This window comes from Rhinatrema bivittatum, chromosome 2 (genome assembly GCF_901001135.1).
Source record: "Rhinatrema bivittatum chromosome 2, aRhiBiv1.1, whole genome shotgun sequence".
Lineage (NCBI taxonomy): Eukaryota > Metazoa > Chordata > Amphibia > Gymnophiona > Rhinatrematidae > Rhinatrema > Rhinatrema bivittatum.
In genome coordinates, this window is record NC_042616.1 from 277,007,785 (window position 1) to 277,030,845 (window position 23,061).

General features: G+C 41.3%; 1 protein-coding gene across 4 annotated transcripts in view; it reads right to left on the bottom strand.

Moving 5' to 3' along the window:
• The window catches only part of GLI3 (GLI family zinc finger 3), a 687,322-nt gene that overhangs the window by 286,829 nt on the left and 377,432 nt on the right, over positions 1 to 23,061 (bottom strand). For all 4 annotated transcript variants that reach the window (XM_029589537.1, XM_029589535.1, XM_029589536.1 and 1 more), the window contains one exon: positions 3,886 to 4,091. In XM_029589537.1, the coding sequence (XP_029445397.1) occupies positions 3,886 to 4,091 (206 nt within the window). The remainder of the gene's footprint in view (positions 1 to 3,885; positions 4,092 to 23,061) is intronic.

The window sequence follows — 23,061 nt, forward strand, 5'->3', positions numbered from 1 at the left end:
AAGCGAAACATCGGCTGTGTTGGGCGTTTTTGTATACAACACATTGAGAGAATGCCAGCTACTTCTTGCCTTTACGTCATTAATGGAGTGAAATATATAAGTCTTTTTGACTAATTTTTAAAGAAAAAGAAAAACACAAAAAAATATTTCATACAAAAATAATTAAAGAGTTTTTTAAGTGATGGTGAATGATTAGAGGTCCGGTTGGATTCGGGATTGAATCACAATGTCTGGCTTGCTGTCACTGTCACTATAGGCAATATTTTGAATTAAAGTTCAGTTCCCCTTTTTTGTTTACAACCATCATATAAACCCCAACTATTGATGTCTTTTAGAGCATTGATTATGCTCCATCGCTAGCTTAACGGGGTGCAGTTTTAATCATAGGTCCAATTTTTTTTAGAATTTTTTAGAGCATTTAAAAAAAAATATATATTTTTTTAAAGTGCACTACTTCCCTTGATCTTCTGACCCATACTGCCCACTGTCTGAGACAGATGTTGAGCTCGATTGGTCATTGAGCTGTCTCAGCATGGCACATCAAGGAAAGTAGTGCACTTTAAAAAAAAAATTTTTTTTTAAATGCTCTAAAAAATTCTCAAAAAATTGGACCTATGATTAAAACTGCACCCCGTTAAGCTATCGATGGAGCATAATCAACGCTCTAAAATACATCAATAGTTGGGGTTTATATGATGGTCCCATAGAATAAAATACTATTTAGTGTTATTTTTAATGAATACGTGTTTTGTTTATAATTTATTGGTTCGTATCATCTTCTAAACCTTTTTTCTATATCATTAATTGCATCAGTAGCATGGGATCTTCTTAGTGTTTGGGTAATTGCCAGGTCCTTGTGGCCTGGTTTGGCCTCTGTTGGAAACAGGATGCTGGGCTTGATGGACCCTTGGTCTGACCCAGCATGGCAATTTCTTATCTTCTTATGTTCTATGGGCCGGATTTTAAAAGCCCTGCACTTAAATCCGGCCGGATTTAGGCGCGCAGGGTACTCGCGGGGATCCTCCCTGAGTAGCGTGGCGATCCAAGGGCTCACATATCCCGTTAGAAGAGACTGCGCCTCCGCGCTCGCAACAACACAGCCTGCTCTGAAATTGCTGTTTTGATATGGGTAAGACATTTATATCTTCTATGAGGATCATAAAATTGAGAAGGATGTCTTCTTTGTGAAGAGGTTGGGTCTGCAGTGGCAGGGAAGTTGTACAAGGCTCTTTAATAAGACCGACCATTTCCTTTACTTAACAAATAAAAAGTTAAAAAAAAAAAAGATGTATGTTATGTTTTTGGTGAGAACGTGAACCCTGGGCTGAGATGAGTGAATACTCTGCCCACAGGGAGGAGCCCTGTGAGCCTCACCGTCAGCAGGCATAGTCTTAGTGGCGTAGGACACAGGCTAGAAGTAGAGACTTTATTATGATGGAAGGAAAAAGTAGTGTCCACAGAGTTGGAGATATAATACTACAGTCCTGAGCAAAGGGGGAATGCTCAGAGTGCAGCCACAGATGAGAAGATCCGGTAGTGTCCCGCAGAACGGGGTACGCCGAGGATCCCCTATGTCGAGTGTAGGCACCTCTGGAATACAGACCCGGTAGTGGCCCGCGGAACGGGGTATGCTGTGGATGTCTATACAGTAGATGTTGAAGAGCTGGTAGAGATGCTGGAACCCAGAAGTGGCTCTCATGGTTGGTGTATCGATACTCTGCAGTGCAGAAAGGCTGAATAGCATCTACAGAAGAGAGGCGGTGGTGTCCCAAGGCTCGGGGTACACCGCAGGAAATCCACAATACAGGATGTATAGTAGAGTCAGTAGAGGTACTCACAGAAGATGGTTCCAGGAGAGAGAAAGACCTGAGAAGCAGGTATCGTAGCAGTCAGGCAGGTAGGCCCTCAGAGGAGCAGATAGTCGGGAACGCAGGGGAGCCCCCGAGGAGCAGGTACTCAGAGCGTTGAATGCCAAGACCAAAGTCAGGAACAGGAACTGGAAGTCCGTGAAGTGAGGAGGATTTAGCAGTGAAGAGATTCCTTGCTAACTCAAGGAGTAGGAGCAGGAATGGAGTTTAAGTAGTCTGCCCCAAGTGACATCATTAAGAGGGCCGGCCCAGGGTTCCCGCCTTGGGTCCTTTAAATCTCCTGCTGGTAGTGCGCGCATCTATGGGAGCCGTGGGAGGAGTCAAATTCGGCGGCGGTGTCCTTGCCGCGAAGTGAGGGTCCAGGACCGCGAGGCAGGCCGCAAGGCAGGACGACATGCTATGAGCCTCCCCATATGCCTGCCGCAGCACTGAGCGTCGGGACTTGAAGAGCGTAAGTGTGGTCGGCCACTGCGTCCGGGGCCGACAGGCGGAACAATTTATGAGCCAAAGGAGATTTCTCCCGATGGGAGTGGGAGGATGAGGAAGATTCTTTACACTTTTGTGCTTTGGAGATTCTGACCTTTTACTTTTAGAAGTACTGGTTCAGCAGCAAATGAGGTTACCTTTTTGTCTGGTGGCAAGGCCTTTTCGCGTGTGATACCTAGATTGGGGCAGAGTCAGGGCGGCGTCAGCACCGGAAGAGGAGGAGTTGGGGTGGCGTCGGGGCGGACGCTGCAGAAACTTCGTTGACGGCGAAAAGGTAAGGACCCGCTAATCTTTTATCATGTGAATGGATTATTAACATGTTATATGCATGTTCTTAATATGCAAGTTACATGCATGTTCTCAATTGCAGGACCACAGTTATGGAACTCATTACCGCAAGAGTTAAGACTGGAACCAAATATTAGAACATTTAAGAAGGGCATAAAAACCTGGCTCTTTCAACAAGCATTCACTTAATATTTGATGATATACATAACTCCTTACGCTCCATGTCTTTGTTTTAGTTAACTATTTTATTGGACTATTAAGACTTTTATATAGATTTTAATTGTACTCTTATGATATTTTGATCATATTATTGTATTTTATGTTTACTGTTATAGCTTTTTGAATTGTATATTTTCATATTTATTGTAAACCGATGTGAGGTATCCTATGAACGTTGGTATATAAAAACAAATAAATAAAAATAAATAAATAAATGTTGCTAGGCTATCCTTAGTCTTACTAGTAATATGTTGCTATATGCTCCTGTCTTGTTTATAGAATTTTATTAGTACCCAGCCTGAGCTTGGAAAGCACCTGTTTCTGATACTCTAATTCCCACTGTTAAGTGGCAAATGAAATATTCTAAAAAAGTGATTTCTTATTCCTCCCCACAGAAAGAACTCTGCCTCCTCCCACTACTCCCTCCAAGCGACAGCAGTTTCTATCCTCTCCAAGTATTATCCTGGCAGTAGCTCAGGTATTCTTTGTATATTTTCTTATTCTTAAATTCTAAACTCAGTCTTAAGCAGTCCTTGAGCAATACTTAATCTTCAGTATTCTACTGCTAACTATTATATCTTCCTTCTCCTTCTGCAGAAATGTATTTCTTAGGCTAGTAGAGGGGAAAAATGTGTAACACATTTAAATTATAGGAAGTGAAGAATGACCCAAGTTTTTACGAGAATGACTGCAAGAGGGGGATAAGAGTCAGAAGTATTTATAGGAGGAAAAACATGCCTTTCTACCCAACTCTCAGTGTGTTGGAAGCACTCTAATACTTCAGTTCCTCACCTACCAATAAAACTGAACTTTGTAGATTTACAAAAAGTCTTCCTGGCATGGGTTACCAATCACAAGGCAAACCACAAGTGCTTAGGTACTGAAACAATAAATATTTGCCACTAAGCAAGTAATAAAGGAAAATAAAACCAGACCAATCAACTAAATCATGTTGATACCCTGATAACATTAAAATACAGTCATTAGAAACTGCTGTCTAAAAAAGAGAAAATCTGAAACCCACCATCGGTAGGGCTGAGTCCACGAGCTGCTGAAATCATGGAGAGGGAAGGACTGCTGTGCAGTGATCTGATATAGTCCATATAAGGGTTAATATATGGGTGAGGCGGACTAAAAGGAGACTCTGATGCCGCTGTGGGGTTTCTGTGAGGCGAAATCCTGATGAACGGAAGGTCCGAATATGCTGGGCTACTGGATAGCGCAGTAGGCCTGAAAAAAAAAAAAAGAAGAAACAAATATTAGAAGGTTACTTACGTAATCATTATAGCAGACCTAGACAAAAGGGAAATAAATATACATTTTTACATAATTTTCTAAGCTATTACATGGTTCAAATGTCTTCCCTATGTAAATCGTCCATCTGAAAACCATCCTCCCACAATGAAACTAAAAATACACTCAATGTCTTACGACACATGCAAGTTCAGCATCATTATGGAGAGATGCTCCCAGGGGCGTGTTTAGTTCAGGGGGGAAGGGGAGAAAAATGACGTGAATAAATAGTATTTTCAAATCTCTGTGTATTACTTTCCATGAAACATATACCTGCACACAACGCAGGTGCATTGGACCTGCCGCAGTGATTTTCAAAGGGAAATTGTGTGTGTACTTTCCCTTTGAAAATTGCTGCAAAGTATGTGGGTAAAATGTACCCATTCACTTTGTCCCAACATGGGCAGTTTTAAAAATGCCCATATTGCTTTTCACAAGCTGATGTCTATACTGAGTTTATTTTAACTTATGTTGCTGAGACAAAAAAAACCATACACTTTGGTACTCTTTTTTTCACCACTCATTTTTGAATGACTTGCCAAACTATGGGCCTCATTTTCCAAGCACTTTACCGCGAGCGATAAATTCGCAAATCGCGAATGCAAATTAGTCATTTGGTATTCAGGGGGCGGAGCATATGTAAAGCGGGAACCTGTGTATCGTGTGCGGCGAAACGGCCGCAGTGTTAGCACGGCTGCTATCGCGGCTAATAACTACAACTCCAACCTCGCGTTAGGGACTGAAAAGGATTACCGCCATCCACGATAGTCCCAGACAGCCTGTTTCAGGGGGAGGGAGAGAGAGAGAGAGAGAGAGAGAGAGAGAGAGAGAGAGAGAGAGAGAGAGAGAGAGAGAGAGACTTACTATAGTGCCTATGCCCTACATAGGTATTTTAACCCCTATGGGAGGGCCACCTACTAACTCGGGGTGGGGATTAGGTATGAGCGTCGGGGGTTGGGGGCCACTTTCGCATTCCACATGAGACCTACGGACTGAACAGTGGTCTCTAGTGCAGATTTGCTGGCCGTCGGAGTGAGGACGCTCACTCCAAGCGGAGATTTGGCCAACATTCTCTCCACCTAGCATGTTGTTGCCCAGGTAGAGTGTCCATCAAGCTAGGTAGAGAGAACGTTGCCCAAACCACTTCTTGGAGTGAGCGTCCTCACTCCGACAGCCAGCAAATCTGCACTAGAGACCACTGTTCTGTCCGTAGGTCTCATGTGGAATGCGAAAGTGGCCCCCAACCCCCGACGCTCATACCTAATCCCCACCCCGAGTTAGTAGGTGGCCCTCCCATAGGGGTTAAAATACCTATGTAGGGCATAGGCACTATAGTAAGGCTCTCGCTCTCTCTCTCTCTCTCTCTCTCTCTCTCTCTCTCTCTCTCTCTCTCTTGCCTGAAACAGGCTGTCTGGGACTATCGTGCACCGTGATAACAGAAACCGGCAAATATCATGCACTGCGATAAAAGACTGAAAGAATCATCGTGCACTGGGGAAACATCGCGTGTGGCGCTAATGTTTTCGTGAATGGCGAAAACATCGCCGCACGCGATTTTTCCCCACTGCACGAAAGAAGCCTCATTTGCATTGGTAACGCCCCCTAATGCGTTACCAATGCGATATTGGAAAATAAGGCCCTATGTTCTGTCTTATTTTATGCTCTCCTATTTGTATGTGAGAAGTGAAAAATCAAGTTAGCTCAATATCCAAGTCATTTAGTAACATAAAATGAAAACATTAATTGCATTGAACTAGCTCAAGGGTTTTCTGTTCCAGTCCTTGTGCACCCAAAACACATCTGATTTGCAAGGTAACTAAAATATATAAATTGATTGGTTCCTACACCAAATATATGCAGCTACAGTATATCTCTTGTATATTCATTATGGTTATCATGAAAACCAGACTATTTATTTATTTATTTATAGATTCTTTTATACCGCGGTACGTATAGACATACATCACCTCGGTTTACAGTGAAACAATAAATTAGCAACAGGCTTTACATGTAACAGTTTAAAAAAACAGTAAAACATTTAACAGCAACAGGCTTTACAGAATCAAGGGTTTTAAAGATAATATGCATACATCATTAAATATCAAACAATAAAATATAAATAACCATGTATTCGCAGGAGCAAATTAACTGTCAGCAGCGAGACCAATGTCACATTGAATACAATAGCCTAAATTGAGTAACAGTGGGGGGGTATGGAATAGCAGAATGTAAATACAAAATGCGAGGAAAAGAACTTGGAGCCAGTGAGGAATAATAAGGGATAGCTGAATTTTTAGGTTAGATGAGATTCATAGAGTGAATGCTTGTTCAAACAACCATGTTTTAAGGTTTTGTTTGAAGGTTTTGTGACCGGATTCAAGACGCAGGTCCAATGGCATGTTGTTCCAGATTTTGATACCCACTATGGAGAATGATCGGTCTATGGTGGAAACGTGTTTGATGTGTTTTAGTGGATGGACAGCTAATTTCGCTTGGTGAATATTTCTAATTGGTCTGTTGGAGGTGCGAAAAATGAGCTGATCAGAGAACCATTGCATCTCTTGGTTGTGAATTGATTTGTGGATGAGTGAGAGAACTTTAAAAGTAATTCTGAAGGATACGGGTAGCCAATGTAGGAACATGAGTGCTGGAGTAATATGTTCATGCCATCGAGTATTAGTAATTAAACGAGCAGCGGCATTCTGCAACATCTGAAGAGGTTGAATTGTGCTTTTAGGGAGACCCAGTAGTAGTGCATTACAATAGTCAATCTTTGGTAGAATTGTGGCTTGTAACACAGTCCGGAAGTCCTGAGGATGTAATAACGGTTTAATTCTTTTCAATGTATGTAACTTAAAGAAGCCACTCTTGATTGTGGTTGAGATGAAATTGTTCAAATTAAGGTGATTATCAATAATGACCCCAAGGCTGCGGACCTGCTTTAGCTTGGAGTCTTAAAGACTTGAATTAAGAACCCTTGTGTTAGCTTCATGACTGCATGACAACTTAACATACATAGAAACGTAGAAATGACAGCAGAAGAAGACCAAACGGTTCATCCACTCTGCCCAGCAAGCTTTCACTTTATTTTTTTTCTCCCCATACTTATCTGTTACTCTTGACCCTTGTAAGTGACTTTTTTGTTCTATTTCCCTTCCATCCCCACCATCGAACTATTACCCTTCCACCCCCGCCATCAAACTATTACCCTGCCACCCCTGCCATCGATCTATTTCCCTGCCACCCCCACCATCGATGTAGTTAGCAGTGCTGGAGCTGCATCTAAGTGAAGATTCTAGCTAATTGTTTAGGGGTAGTAACCACCGTCATAACAAGCTACTTCCACACATGTTTATCCAGCTTGTGCAACTCAGATCTTGTTGGTTGTTGTCTGAATATAAATCATCTTTTCATCATTCCCCCTGCCATTGAAGCAGAGATCTTTTCATCATTCCCCCTGCTGTTGAAGCAGAGAACTATGCTGGATATCATTGAAAGTGAAGTATCAGGCATATTTGGTTTGGGGTAGTAACCGCCATATCAAGCAAGCTACTCCCCTGCTTTTTTGTGGATGCAAATCCTTTTTTTTCACATTTCCTCTTGCCGTTGAAGAATAGAGCAATGTTGGAGTCATATTAACTGTGTGTATGTTTATTGAATAAGGATATTAATCTCCAGGTAGTAGCCATCATTCCCGCAAGCTGCCCCCATGCCTCTTCACTTCATTCACATTCTCTAGACTTTATGGATCCACAGTGTTTATCCCATGCCTCTTTGAAATCCTTCATAGTTTTGGTCTTCACCACTTCTTCTGGAAGGGCGTTCCAGGCATCCACCACCCTCTCCATGAAGAAATACTTCCTGACATTGGTTCTGAGTCTTCCTCCCTGGAGTTTTAAATCGTGACCCCTGGTTCTGCTGATATTTTTGCAACGGAAAAGGTTTGTCGTTGTCTTTGGATTATTAAAACCTTTCAAGTATCTGAAAGTTTGTATCATATCACCTCTGCTCCTCCTTTCCTCCAGGGTGTACATATGAGAGGATCGGGGAAGAGGGTGTACCCACCCTCTTCCCCGATCCTCTCATCTCCTGTTCCACCCCGCTCCTCCTTGAGTTATGCCCGATGCTCCCCGACTAGATATGATGTAAAGCACCGTTTCTCAGTTTGATCCTACCTCCCCCTGTTTTTAGCCTTTTAAGTTCGTAATTGTTTGTATTCTTTGCTCCCCCCGCTAACCCGTCCATTGCTCCATTCAATGTTTTTTAACCCGATCCAGTGTTACCAAACTATCAAGTTGTTATCCAGTTCACTGTTTACCTGTTCACTGTTACCAAATTGTATTAAGTTGTTATATTGTAAACCGGAGTGAAGGCATCCCGCTATACTTCGGTATATAAAAACCTCGAAATAAATAAATAAATAAATAAATACATATTTAGATTCTTCAATCTCCCCTCATAATTCATTTGATGAAGACCCTCCACCTTTTTGGTCGCCCTTCTCTGTACTGCCTCCATCCTGTCTCTGTCCCTTTGGAGATACAGTCTCCAGAACTGAACACAGTACTCCAGGTGAGGCCTCACCAAGGATCTGTACAAGGGGATAATCACATGCCTTTTCTTACTCGATATTCCTCTCTCTATGCAGCCCAGCATTCTTCTGGCTTTAGCTATTGCCTTGTCACATTGTTTCGCCGACTTCAGATCATTAGACACTATCACACCCAGGTCTCTCTCCTGCTCCGTGCACATCAGCCCTTCTCCCCCCAATGAATACAGTTCTTTCGGATTTCCACACCCCATATGCATGACTCTGCACTTCCTGGCATTGAATTTCAGCTGCCATATCTTCGACCACTCTTCCAGTTTCCTTAAATCCCGTCTCGTTCTCTCCACTCCTTCCGGTGTGTCCACTCTGTTGCAGATCTTAGTGTCATCCGTAAAAAGACAAGCCTTATCTTCTATCCCATCCGCAATGTCACTCACAAAGATATTGAACAGGACTAGTCCCAACACCGATCCCTGTGGCACTCCACTCAACACAGCTCTCTCTTCAGAGAGAGTTCCATTCCCCACTACACATTGTCTTCTGTCCTTCAACCAGTTTGTAATCCAGGCCACCACCTTGGCACTCACTCCTAAATTCCTCATTTTATTCACCAGTCTCCTGTGCGGGACCGTGTCAAAAGCTTTGCTGAAGTCCAAGTAGATGACATAGAGCGCTCTTCCTCGATCCAATTCCTTGGTTACCCAGTCAAAAAAGTCAATCAGATATGTCTGACAGGATCTTCCCCTGGTGAATCCATGCTATCTCTGGTCCAGCAATTCTCCCGACTGTAGATAGTTCACTATTCTTTCTTTCAACTGTGACTCCATTACTTTTCCCACCACCGAGGTGAGGCTAACCGGTCTGTAGTTAGCAGCCTCTTCTCTGTTCCCACTCTTGGAAAGCAGGACCACCACAGCTCTTCTCCAATCACTCGGCACCACTCCCATTTCTAGGGATTTATTGAACAGGTCACACAGCGGACCCGCCAGCACATCTCTGAGCTCACTCAGTATCCGGGGATGAACCTCATCAGGCCCCATGGCTTTGTCCACTTTCAGTTTCCCCAGCTCTTCCCATACATTCTCTACTATAAATGAAGTTTCATCTACTCCATTTCCCTCCAATGTCTTGTTAACTAGCGATGGTCCTTCTCAGGGGTCCTCTTTAGTGAACACAGAACTGAAGTATTTGTTTAATATTTCTGCCATTTCTTCGTCTCTCTCCACACATTGATCCTTTTCACCTTTCAATTTTACTATACCACTTTGAACTTTTCTCCTTTCACTGATGTATCTGAAAAATGTTTTGTCACCTCTCTTTACCTCTTTGGCAATCCTTTCTTCCGCTTGACTTTTTGCCGTCTTGATTACTTTCTTTGTCTCCTTCAGTTCCACCAGATATTCTTCTTTGTGTTCCTCCCTTTGGGATCCTTTATATTTCTTGAACGCTGTTCTTTTAGCCTTTATTTTGTCAGCCACCTCCTTTGAGAACCAGATAGGTTTCATTCTTCTTTTGCTTTTCTTTACTTTTCTAACATATAGATTATTTTTGCCATGGTAAGTGTTCCTTTAAGTTTGGTCCACTGTTGCTACACTTCTCTCTCGTTCTCCAAGCCTACTAGTTCTTCCTCCAGGTATTTCCCCATTTCATCAAAGTCTGTATTTTTGAACTGCAAACTTGGATCTGTGTGCTTCTTCTCCGTATCCTTTTTGTGATATTAAACCATACCGTTTGATGATCACTGGTGCTGAAGTGGGAACCCACCTGGACATCAGAGACATTATCTCCAAAACAGGTCGATACAGTAAAGTGTGCTCCGTCGGAGCGCACTGTCAGCCTGCTCTGGACGCGTGTTTTCCCTTACCCCTTATTCAGGAAGGGGAGGAAAACACGCGGCCCACCCGCGGCACCTAATAGCGCCCTCAACATGCAAATGCATGTTGATGGCCCTATTAGGTATGCACGCGGGATCCAGTAAGTAAAATGTGCAGCCAAGCTGCACATTTTACTCTAAGAAATTAGCGCCGACCCAAAGGTCGGCGCTAATTTCTTCCGGCGCCAGGAAAGTGCACAGAAAAGCAGTAAAAACTGCTTTTCTGTGCACCCTCCGACTTAATATCATAGCGATATTAAGTCGGAGGTCCCCAAAAGTAAAAAAAAGTAAAAAAAAAAAAAAAAAAATTTGAATTCGGCCCGCGGCTGTCGGGCCGAAAACCAGACGCTCAATTTTGCCGGCGTCCGGTTTCCGAGCCCGTGGCTGTCAGCGGGCTCGAGAACCGACGCCGGCAAAATTGAGCGTTGGCTGTCAAACCCGCTGACAGCCGCCGCTCCAGGCCAAAAGGAGGCGCTAGGGACACGCTAGTGTCCCTAGCGCCTCCTTTCCCTCGTTTGCACCGCGTCGCCTAATTTGCATGCTGGAGCATACTGGATAGCTCGCACCGGCGAAGGGCCGGTGCGTGCGCCGGGAGAGCGGGCGTTCGTCTGCTCTCCCGCGGTTTTACAGTATCGGGCTGTTAGTGAGCACTAAATTTGGTATAGCTCCCTCTCTTGTGGGTTCCATTACCATTTGTTTGAACAAAGCTCCTTGCAGGTCATCCACTACTATTGTTAGATTCTGCAGATGGGATTCTCCAGTCTACATCCGGCAAATTATAGACTCCAACGATCACCACTTCTCCCTTCTTTCCCATCTTTTGGATGTCTTCAGGAGGCCTGTAAACCACTCCAATAAAAATGGATGCCCCATCTTTTTTTAGGTTGGCCCAGAGTGCTTCTTCATTGCCCCATCTTCCTTGCAGCTCAGATGCTTGAAACTAAAGTTCATAACTCATTTCAGAAACTATTAAAGTGGGGTTTTTTTAATTTCAAATAACTTTTATTTAAAACATGTTGCTTGTATAACAACAAATATATCTATTTTACTTTTGCAAATCATGATTTTCTTTGACATAGCTGCATGCCTTTATTATCATCTCAGATAAGTAACAGTTGGATATGAAAGATACTCATGACATCTGGTTTTATTGCTTAAAAGTTTACTATTGCATGGATCTAGATATTAAATATGTTTCTCATAGTCACAAGATTGGAATGCCTCGAAGTAAATTTTAGTTAAAAGCAATATCATCAATGATTTTTTTGAAAATTATAACTCATTTCTGGAATAACATCAACAGAGAAACTCATCATGAGTTGGATTACCTGCCCTGTAGATAACAGATAAACATGAGGCTCTTCATTGCCATGACTGACAATTTCAGTCTTGATAAAGGAACTACCTTTAACTCTGAAAATTGGTCATCAAGGTATTTAATTGCTTCTGTTGTCATATGTGACATTTATTGCTTGGGCTGGTTATTAGACAGCTATCTCATTGGTCCTTTTAGTTTTAGTTAAATTCAACATAATATTGTTTTTATTAAATGTGATTGTTTTAATCTTGAATATGCTCTTATTTTATTTTGACTGTTTTGTATGCCGCATTGAGGTGTTGTAATTGCTGCCTATAAATGCAAAACCTTAATTAAATAAATCATAAGAACATAAGAAGTTTCCATCCTGGGTCAGACCAAGGGTCCATTAAGCTCAGCATCCTGCTTCCAACAGTGGCCAATCGAAGATACAAGTACCTGGCAAATACCCAAACAGTAACTAAATTCCATGCTACTAATGCCAGTAATAAGCAGAGGCTATTCACTAAGTCAATATGATTAACAGAAGTTTATGGACTTCTCCTCCAGAAACTTATCTAACCCTTTTTTAAACTTGGCTACGCTAACTGCCTTAACCACATTCTCTGCCAACGAATTCCAAAGCATAATTGAGCATTGAATGAAAAGAACTTTCTCCCGTTTTAAATTTGCTATTGGCTAACTTCTTTAGGCTTTCCTCATAGGGGAGCTGTTTCACCCCCTTTATCATTTTGGTCTCCCTTCTCTGTACCTTCTCCAGCGCAACTATATCTTTTTTGAGATGCGGTGACCAGAATTGCATACAGTATTCAAGGTGGCACCCTGCCCTAACCATATCCTCTGGCAACGAATTCTAGAACTTAATTGTGCATTGAGTGAAAAATAATTTCTTCAATTTATTTTAAATGTGCTACTCGCTAACTTCATGGAGTGCTCCCAAGTTCTTCTATTATCTGAAAGAGAAAATAACAGATTCACATTTACCCATTCCAGTTCTCTCATGATTTTATAGACCTCTATCATAACCTCCCCTCAGCTGTCTCTTCTCCAAGCTGAACAGCCCTAACCTCTTAACTCTTTCCTATATAGGAGCTGCTCCAACCCCTTTATCATTTTGGTCGCTCTTCTCTGTTCCTTCTCCAGTGTAACTATATCTTTTCTGAGACGCAGCGACCAGAACTGCAACAAGTATTCAAGGTGGTCTCACCATGGAGCGATACAGAGGCATTACGACATTCTGTTTTATTTCACCAAAAAGGACACTGTAAAACCACAGGTTAACTACGATGATTCCTAATCACCTCAAGTGAGGAAGGATACTTTTTTTATTCAAATACCAGACCTCATAAATAGGCATAGTTGGTAATGCTAATTTAGCATATAACGAATTTGCCAACTTTTATAATCATAGGTCATTGATATATATTTTTTTGCTTTCGTGAAAACATTGCACCCAATTGTGTGAAAAAATAGTCACTTATTATAGTCAATGATGGAAACACATCTTTTTTCTTTTTCTTTTTTCATAAATCAAATTAACATGAACTTAGCTTAGCTTAGCTTTGATGATGAAGAAACGCCATGTTCTTCATACGAGTTGAAGAAACGCAGCATCGGCAGATGCCGCCATCTCTAGCCGCTCCATATCATCTATTTCGGCCCCTGACGAAGGCACGAGCCGAAACATGGATCCAGTGTCGGGCTTTTTCCATACTAGCCTCGTATGAAGAACATGGCGTTTCTTCATCATCAAAGCTAAGCTAAGCTAAGTTCATGTTAATTTGATTTATGAAAAAAGAAAAAGAAAAAAGATGTGTTTCCATCATTGACTATAATAAGTGACTATTTTTTCACACAATTGGGTGCAATGTTTTCACGAAAGCAAAAAAATATATATCAATGACCTATGATTATAAAAGTTGGCAAATTTGTTATATGCTAAATTAGCATTACCAACTATGCCTATTTATGAGGTCTGGTATTTGAATAAAAAAAGTATCCTTCCTCACTTGAGGTGATTAGGAATCATCGTAGTTAACCTGTGGTTTTACAGTGTCCTTTTTGGTGATTCATTATTTGCTGTTACCACACCGCAAAAGTTTGAAGAGAGTCTTTATAATATATTCTGTTTTATTTGCCATTCCCTTCCTAATATTTCCTAACATTCTATTTGCTTTTTTGACTGCTGCAGCACACTGATTCTACAATTTCAATGTATAATCCACTATGATGCCTAGATCTTTTTCCTGGGTGTAACTACAGCATGGGTTATTTTCCCCTATATGCATCACCCTGCACTTATCCACATTAAATTTCATCTGCCATTTGGATGCCCAATCTTCCAGTCTTGCACGTTCCGCCTGTAATTTATTACAATCTGCAGGTGATTTAACTATTCTGAATAATTTTCTGTCATCTACAAATCTGATCACCTCACTTTTCGTATCCCTTTCCAGATCATTTATAAATATATTGAAAAGTATTAGTCCAACTACGGATCCCTGAGGCACTCTACTGTATACCTTTTACCACTGAGAAAACTGATCATTTAGTCCTTCTCTCTATTTTCTGTTTTTTAACCAGTTTGCAATCCATGAAAAGACATCACCTCCTATCCCATGACTTTTTAGTTTTCTTAGAAGCCTCTTGCTTTTCATATTAGGCGCACACACACATATTTCACCTCTCCCCCAAACTTTTTAAGTCCTAAAGGTTCCCAAGGCAATACTTACCAATTTTCTTCTGCCACTAGAAAGATGAAATTCTCTCAATGTTTCAACTGGATTATCATTTCTCTCCAGTTCTTCTGCCTTTGTATGTTTATTGGCAAGATTATCTCTTTTGCTGCACAATATTGTATCTGATTTATATCCGTAATATCAATAGATGGTTTCTTAATTTGAATTATGGCCCTATTCATGTCACTTATCATGTTTCTAACTTGTGTGTTAAATTTACTCTTGGTAATCTTTCCTTCCCCAAGACCCTTGCATACCGGTCCCTCTCCATGTAAACCAGGAGTTCTAACTGCTAATTCTTCAAACTCCTGTTTCCTTTCTTCATCCTGCCTTCTGGCTTGTCCCGGTCCATCCACCTATTCCCACAATGCACCCCCATCTCCCAGAGACACAGGGATACCCTATCAGTTGTTCCCCCTCCAGCTGCTCAGGCACCCCCTACTCCTAGGGTTCTTGTTTGGGAACCTCATTCTTCTTCTCAACTTGTTTTCCACTGATGTTTGGTATCTTTAATGTGGTATTCTTTAATCGTCCTGAAAGCTTAACCTCATGCCACAGGGACACCCCACCATTTGCCTTCTCCACCCCCTCTGACTGCTAGGGCACCTCTGCTCTGATGGTCCTTATTTGTTTGTATTCTTCATTTCTTTTCCCTTTCTCCTCTTCTTCCTGGCCTGTTTTGTACTGGTGTTTGGTACCTTTTTGTTGTTTTTTTTTTCCCTTGGGGTTCCTAACTACATTTCTTTCTTTTTCAGCTATCTCTTTTACAGATTCATCCTTCAGTTGTTTTATATTATCATCACTTATGCATTTCTGTGTTATAATCTGGTCAAATAAAGATGTAAGATTTTTATATGTTACCCTTTGTAACTTTGTCTTCAATATAACTGCTCTTTCTTCTTTTTTATGGGCTCTTTTTGTATACCATTTATTTTATTTATTTATTTATTTTGTTTAATATTGTTTTTATATCGCTTTTACAAACAATATTTAATCAAAACGGTGTACAAAAGTATCATTCTAAAAAAATAAAAATTAGAAAGACATAAGAAAATAAAAATATAATATTACAAAAAACATGCTTATATAAATAATAAAATTAAAAACATAAACTATTAAAATATAAAGACAGCTAACGTAGTACTAAAAGATGGCAATATGGTGCCATATGGTTAAGCCGAAAAAGATAATTTGAATTGTTTTTGTAGGTGTAGTTTTTGCAAAGTTAAATTATTTAGTAGGTGCAATTTGAAAGAAATGTGTTTTTAAGGATTTTTTTTGAAGTGATTCAGGTTGGGTATGGATCTTAGTGAGTCTGGTAATGCGTTCCAAAGATGTAAAAATGGGGTTTCTGGCATAGAAATAGCAGTATATCATCTCCTTTTTGTCTTCCGGAGTCCACTTAATAGTAGGTAATCCTCTTAATTTTTTTTTATTTGCTTCTGTGGTTTAAAGCTGTTCAATGGGTCCATGAAGAGCATCACCACTGTCTATGGCTGCACCAGGTATGTTATCTTTGCCTGAAGATTCAGCACTATCGCTACTGCCACCATAAGCCCTAGTTTTTAGACTAAGGGTGGGCACCTTTCTATCCTGGGCGACGAACAGCCAGTATGAACTTTTCTTTTTGCTTTGTATCATACTTCAATAGTAGTAGTCATCTAACTGAGATTAGTTTAGGTATTATGCAAAAAGGTCATCATGTGAAGGGACTCAGCAAGACTTGGTGAGAAACATTCCATTTACTCCATCTGATTCTCTCACCCCTTGACCCCTGTAAGGAGTCCATCCATGCTCCAGAGATTCTCTGAGGTGAGATCAGGGGCGATTTCTCAAAATTTACTAGGAACCCTAGGGACTGTAAGTGTTGGATTGTCTTGAGCATTGAGGTCAACACTCCTTCCTAAGAAGTCACTATCACGAGCCAATTGCCCATGTAGGGGAAACACAGATGCCCTGTCAACTAAGATGTGCTATTATTACAGCTAGATATTTGGTAAAGGCCCTTAGTGCTGCTTAAAGACAGAAGGAGATCACCCAGTACTTACAGTGAGAGGATTCCACCACCAAGCGTAGGCAGTGCCAGTGGGAGAGATGGAAGGGTTTGTGGATATACGCATCTTTCAGTTCCAGGGTGCATATAATTATGAATGTTATTTTGTAAACCATTATGATCTTGATATGGAACAATGGTATATAAAATGTCTAAATAAATATAAATAAGTATCCAGTTCCCCACCTGAATGAAGAACAGAATGATGTGGAGGGAGTTCATCTTGAATTTCTCCCATAACAAATGCTGTTCAGACTTTGTAAATTTAGCATGGGTCTCAATTTCCTGGATTTCTTGGGATAGGGTAACAGAGGAAGCAGGACCCCTGGCTCTGTTGGTCGGTCAGGACAGGTTCTATAAACCACTGCTGGAGCAGTGGTCCCACCTCCTCACAGAGCTGCACTGAGTGAGACAGATCCAGATTGAAGACTGAGCAATGGGGAAGCATTGGAAGTTGGGAGAAATGCATGTGGTAACCCAGTGATCTTTTGATGCTTTTGCACTACTCCTCCAGGTAGAGACAAATTCTCCCCCTACCAAAGGGTTGAGATCATGATTTTGCTCTTACTGGAAAAAAAAAAAGTGCCCTCTTTCTCTCCCACCTTCCCTTTCCCAGCCAGCCCCAACAGTATTGTCAGCATCCGCTCTGTTCTCAAGCCCCTACCCTTCCTGGCTTCTGTACACGAGGCAGGGCCTGAAATGCAGCAGACCCTGACTCAGTCTTATGCCAGCTCATTAACATTTAGCCACAGCTGGTCTCCTCCCAGAGATAGGGCCTTAAGACCAATCCCAACTGGGAAAAAAAAGGTCTGCAAGGCAGGGCTGGGCAGGAGTAGGTTAAGAAAAATCTCTGCTGCTTTTGGTGCAGGGTGCAGTGTGTATATGCAAATACAGGGCAGGTCTTGAGTCTTCCTCTCCCCTTCTGCATTCACCATCACTCCACTGACTGACAGAAATGTTGCCAGGGCCCGATGGCAGTCCATGGACTGTTGGTTGAGAAACACTGTAGAGCAGAGGTGGAGACCCTCTACCCATTGCTTAATTTCATCCAACCCACAGCAAGACACCAGAAACAGTTGATTGTTGCAAGAGCTCCTGCTCTGCTCCCACACATGGCTCTCACTTGCTCCTCTGCCCCATTCCCCAGAAACAACTGCTCGCTCCCCCTGCCCCTCTGAAACAGCTGATTGATAATGCGAATCATAATCTACAAAATGTTCCACATCCCTGTTGTATAATGTCAAAAACCTTAAAGTCCACATAGGATACAGTCACATCTCCTCCCTTTTCCATTACTTTTGTTATTTCATCAAAGAACTCAGTCACATTTGTCAAACAGGATTTTCTCCCTTAAGGAACGCATATTTTCTAGGATCCTGAAATCTACTCCTTCCAAGATACTATACTATCCTTTTCTTTAGTAGTGTTTCTACAACTACAGTTAGACTGGCAGGTCTGTAGTTACCTGTTTCCTACTTGTACCCACTTTTGTGGTAAAGGACTACATGCGCTCTCTCTCCAATCCCTTGGATCCTTTCCCACCTTCAGTTGAACTGAATAGAGATGTGAGGGTTTCAGTCAGCACCTCATTGGGCTTTTTCAGTTTTCCCAGGTGCACTCCCATCAGGTTTCACTAACTTACCGGTATATACTCTCAATTATACGTGCGCTTTTAGTACTTCTGCCTGCATAAATGAGTATGCTAACATTTCACAACCATGACCCTCTATTCTGCATTGCATTCATCTTCCCCTTTTCCATACAACAACCAAAAGATATTAAGATCTCTGCCTTCTGCAGGTCCCCTTCTATAGTAAACCCACTTTCTTTTACTAAGAATAACAATGTAAGAATAAAAACAGATTAGAGTCTAGATTTCATACAAAAGCAAACATTTAAAAAGAGATGTGGTGATAGGAAAATATAGAAAGAACCAGGGGCTGTGGGAGTGAGGAAAGCAGAAAAAAAATCAATTTTGTGAACGTTAAGCTTCAGAACATTGTTCACGTTCAAGACATGCAAGCACAGTAATATGGGAGAAAATAAATCTCATTACACAGAAAGGAAAAAAAAAGTTGAACTTGGTTCTTGAAGACTTAGCAACTATTCTTAACCTAGAATTCCTATAGCGAAACTGTCCTTAGAAAATTACACCTTTGTGTCTGTCCCCTTGTCAATCTATCTCCAATAACTTTTGAGCCATTCATCCAGTTTCATTCAAATATCTTCGAGTAAACCTATTCATGAACTTTACCTCACACTTTTCATATATCTTTATAACACATGAATTTATTTTTTATTTGGAAACAGTCCAGTTTAGTTCAGTTATAATATCAGGGAGGTTTGAGAACATTGTTAAATTATTTAGTATTTTGAAAGATACCACATTAGTAAAAGGTCATAACCATATGCAAATTCCAATACCAAATAAGGAAATTGGGCATTATGAAATATTATTTAATCTTACTGAAACCCTCTTCCACAGGGCCCTCCCTGTATAGACCAAGGGACCACCTTGCAGTGCTGCAGAGAACATAAGAACATGCCATACTGGGTCAGACCAAGGGTCCATCAAGCCCAGCATCCTGTTTCCAACAGTGGCCAATCCAGGCCATAAGAACCTGGCAAGTACCCAAAAACTAAGTGTATTCCATGTTACTGTTGCTAGTAATAGCAGTGGCTATTTTCTAAGTCAACTTAATTAATAGCAGGTAATGGACTTATCCAATCCTAATCCAATCCTTTTTTAAACCCAGCTACACCAACTGCACTAACCACATCTCTGGCAACAAATTCCAGAGTTTAATTGTGCGATGAGTGAAAAAGAACTTTCTCCGATTAGTTTTAAATGTGCCACATGCTAATTTCATGGAGTGCCCCCTAGTCTTTCTATTATCCAAAAGAGTAAATAACCGATTCACATCTACCTGTTCTAGACCTCTATCATATCTTTATCATATCCCCCCTCAGCCGTCTCTTCTCCAAGTTGAAACGTCCTAACCTCTTTAGTCTTTCCTCATAGGGGAACTGTTCCATTCCCCTTTTCATTTGGTCGCCTTCTCTGTACTTTCTCCATCGCAACTATATCATTTTTGAGATGCGGCAACCAGAATTGTACACAGTATTCAAGGTGCGGTCTCACCATGGAGAGATACAGAGGCATTATGACATTTTCTGTTTTATTCACCATTCCCTTTCTAATAATTCCCAACATTCTGTTTGCTTTTTTCACTGCCGCAGCACACTGCACCGACGATTTCAATGTGTTATCCACTATGACGCCTAGATCTCTTTCTTGGGTGGTAGCTCCTAATATAGAACCTAACATTGTATAACTATAGCATGGGTTATTTTTCCCTATATGCATCACCTTGCACTTATCCACATTAAAATTAATCTGCCATTTCAATGACCAGTTTTCCAGACTCACAAGGTCTTCCTGCAATTTATCACAATCTGCTTGTGATTTAACTGCTCTGAACAATTTTGTATCATCTACAAATCTGATTACCTCACTCGTCATATTTCTTTCCAGATCATTTATAAATATATTGAAAAGTACGGGTTCCAATACAGATCCCTGAGGCACTCCACTGACCACTCCCTTCCACTGAGAAAATTGTCCATTTAATCCTACTCTCTGTTTCCTGTCTTTTAACCAGTTTGTAATCCACGAAAGGACATCGCCACCTATCCCATGACTTTTTACTTTTCCTAGAAGCCTCTCATGAGGGACTTTGTCAAACGCCTTCTGAAAATCCAAATACACTACATCTACTGATTCACCTTTATCCACATGTTTATTAACTCCTTTAAAAATGTGAAGCAGATTTGTGAGGCAAGACTTGCCTTGGATAAAGCCATGCTGACTTTGTTTCATTAAACCATGTCTTTCTATATGTTCTGTGATTTTGATATTTAGAATACGTTCCACTATTTTTCCTGGCACTGAAGTCAAGCTAACCAGTCTTTAGTTTCCCGGATCGCAACTGAAGCCCTTTTTAAATATTGGGGTTACATTAGCTACCCTCCAGTCTTCAGGTACAATGGATGATTTTAATGACAGGTTACAGATTTTTACTAATAGGTCTGAAATTTCATTTTGTAGTTCTTTCAGAACCCTGGGGTGTATACCATCCAGTCCAGGTGATTTACTACTCTTCAGTTTGTCAATCAGGCCTAGACCATCTTCTAGGTTCACAGTGATTTGGTTCAGTCCATCTGAATTATTACGCATGGAAACCTTCTCCAGTACGGGTACCTCCCCAACATCCTCTTCAGTAAACACCAAAGCAAAGAAATCATTTAATCTTTCCAAGATGGCTTTATCTTCTCTAAGTGCCCCTTTAACCCCTTGATCATCTAACGGTCCAACTGACTCCCTCACAGGCTTTCTACTTCGGATATATTTTAAAAAGTTTTTACTGTGAGTTTTTGCCTCTACGGCCAACTTCTTTTCAAATTCTCTCTTAGCCTGTCTTATCAATGTCTTACATTTAACTTGCCAATGCTTATGCATTATCCTATTGTCTTCTGTTGGATCCTTCTTCCAATTTTTGAATGAAGATGTTTTGGCTAACATAGCTTCTTTCATCTCCCCTTTTAACCATGCCGGTAATCGTTTTGCCTTCTTTCCACCTTAATGTGTGGAATACATCTGAACTGTGCTTCTAGGATGGTATTTTTTAACAATGACCACGCCTCTTGCACACTTTTTACCTTTGTAGCTGCTCCTTTCAGTTTTTTTCCAACTATTTTTCTCATTTTATCAAAGTTTCCCTTTTGAAAGTTTAGCACGAGAGCCGTGGATTTACTTACTGTCCCCCTTCTAGGCATTAATTCAAATTTGATCATATTATGATCACTATTGACAAGCGGCCCCCACCACCGTTACCTCTCTCACCAAATCCTGTGCTCCACTGAGAATTAGATCTAAAATTGCTCCCTCTCTTGTCTATTCCTGAACCAACTGCTCCAGAAAACTGTCATTTATTCCCTCCAGGAACTTTATTTCTCTAGCATGTACCGATGATACATTTACCCAGTCAATATTAGGGTAATTGAAATCTCCCATTATTACCGCACTACCAATTTGGTTAGCTTCCTAATTTCTCTTACCATTTCACTGTCTGTCTCACCATCTTGACCAGGTGGATGGTAGTGTACTCCTATCATTATAGTCTTCCCCAGCACACAAGGGATTTCTACCCATAAAGATTCATTTGTGCATTTAGTCTCATGCAGGATGTTTATCCTGTTGGACTCTATGCTATCTCGGACATAAAGCGCTACACCGCCTCCCGGGTGGTCCTCTCTGTCATTGCGATATAATTTGTACCCCGGTATAGCATTGTCCCATTGGTTGTCTTCCTTCCACCATGTCTCTGAGATGCCAATTAAGTCTATGTCATCATTCACTGCTGTACATTCTAGTTCTCCCATCTTACTTCTTAGACTTCTGGCATTAGCATACAAACATTTCAAAGTTTGTTTTTTGTTTGTATTTTCATTCTGCTTTTTAATTGATAGGGATAAGTTGGAATTTTTTTAGTTCAGGTGAGTTTTTAGTTGCAGGCACTTGGACTACTTTTCTTATTAATGGAACCTCACTGCTGGGATGCCCTAATTCTAATGCATCATTAGTATCCTTTGAAGATACCTCTCTCCGAACCATGCGCTGCTGAGCGACTTTCAGCTTTCCCCTTTGTCCTAGTTTAAAAGCTGCTCTATCTCCTTTTTAAAGGTTAGCGCCAGCAGTCTGGTTCCACCCTGGTTAAGGTGAAGCCAACCCCTTCGAAAGAGACCCTCCCCTCCTCAAAAGTTTCCCCAGTTCCTTACAAAACTGAACCTCTCTTCCTTGCACCATCGTCTCATCCACGCATTGAAACTCCGGAGCTTTGCCTGCCTCTGGGGACCTGTGCATGGAACAGGGAACATTTCAGAGAATGCTACCCTGGAGGTTCTGGATTCAAGCTTTCTACCTAAGAGCCTAAATTTGGCTTCCAGAACTTCCCTCCCACATTTTCCTATGTCATTGGTGCTCACAAGTACCACGACAGCCAGCTCCTCCCCAGCACTGTCTAAAATCCTATCTAGGTGACACGTGAGGTCTGCCACCTTCGCACCAGGTAGGCATGTTACCAGGTGATCCTCACACCCACCAGCCACCCGGCTGTCTACATTCCTAATAATCAAATCACCAACTATGATGGCCAACCTATCCCTTCCCTCCTGGGCAGTAGGCCTTGGGGAGATATCCTCGGTGCGAAAGGACTATGCAGAGCCTTGGCAAAATGTGCTGCAGCCCCAGGTAAAGGTTCTTTCAATGATATGACTCTAGCCACATAAATACAGTTCTCACACAAAATTGGTTGTT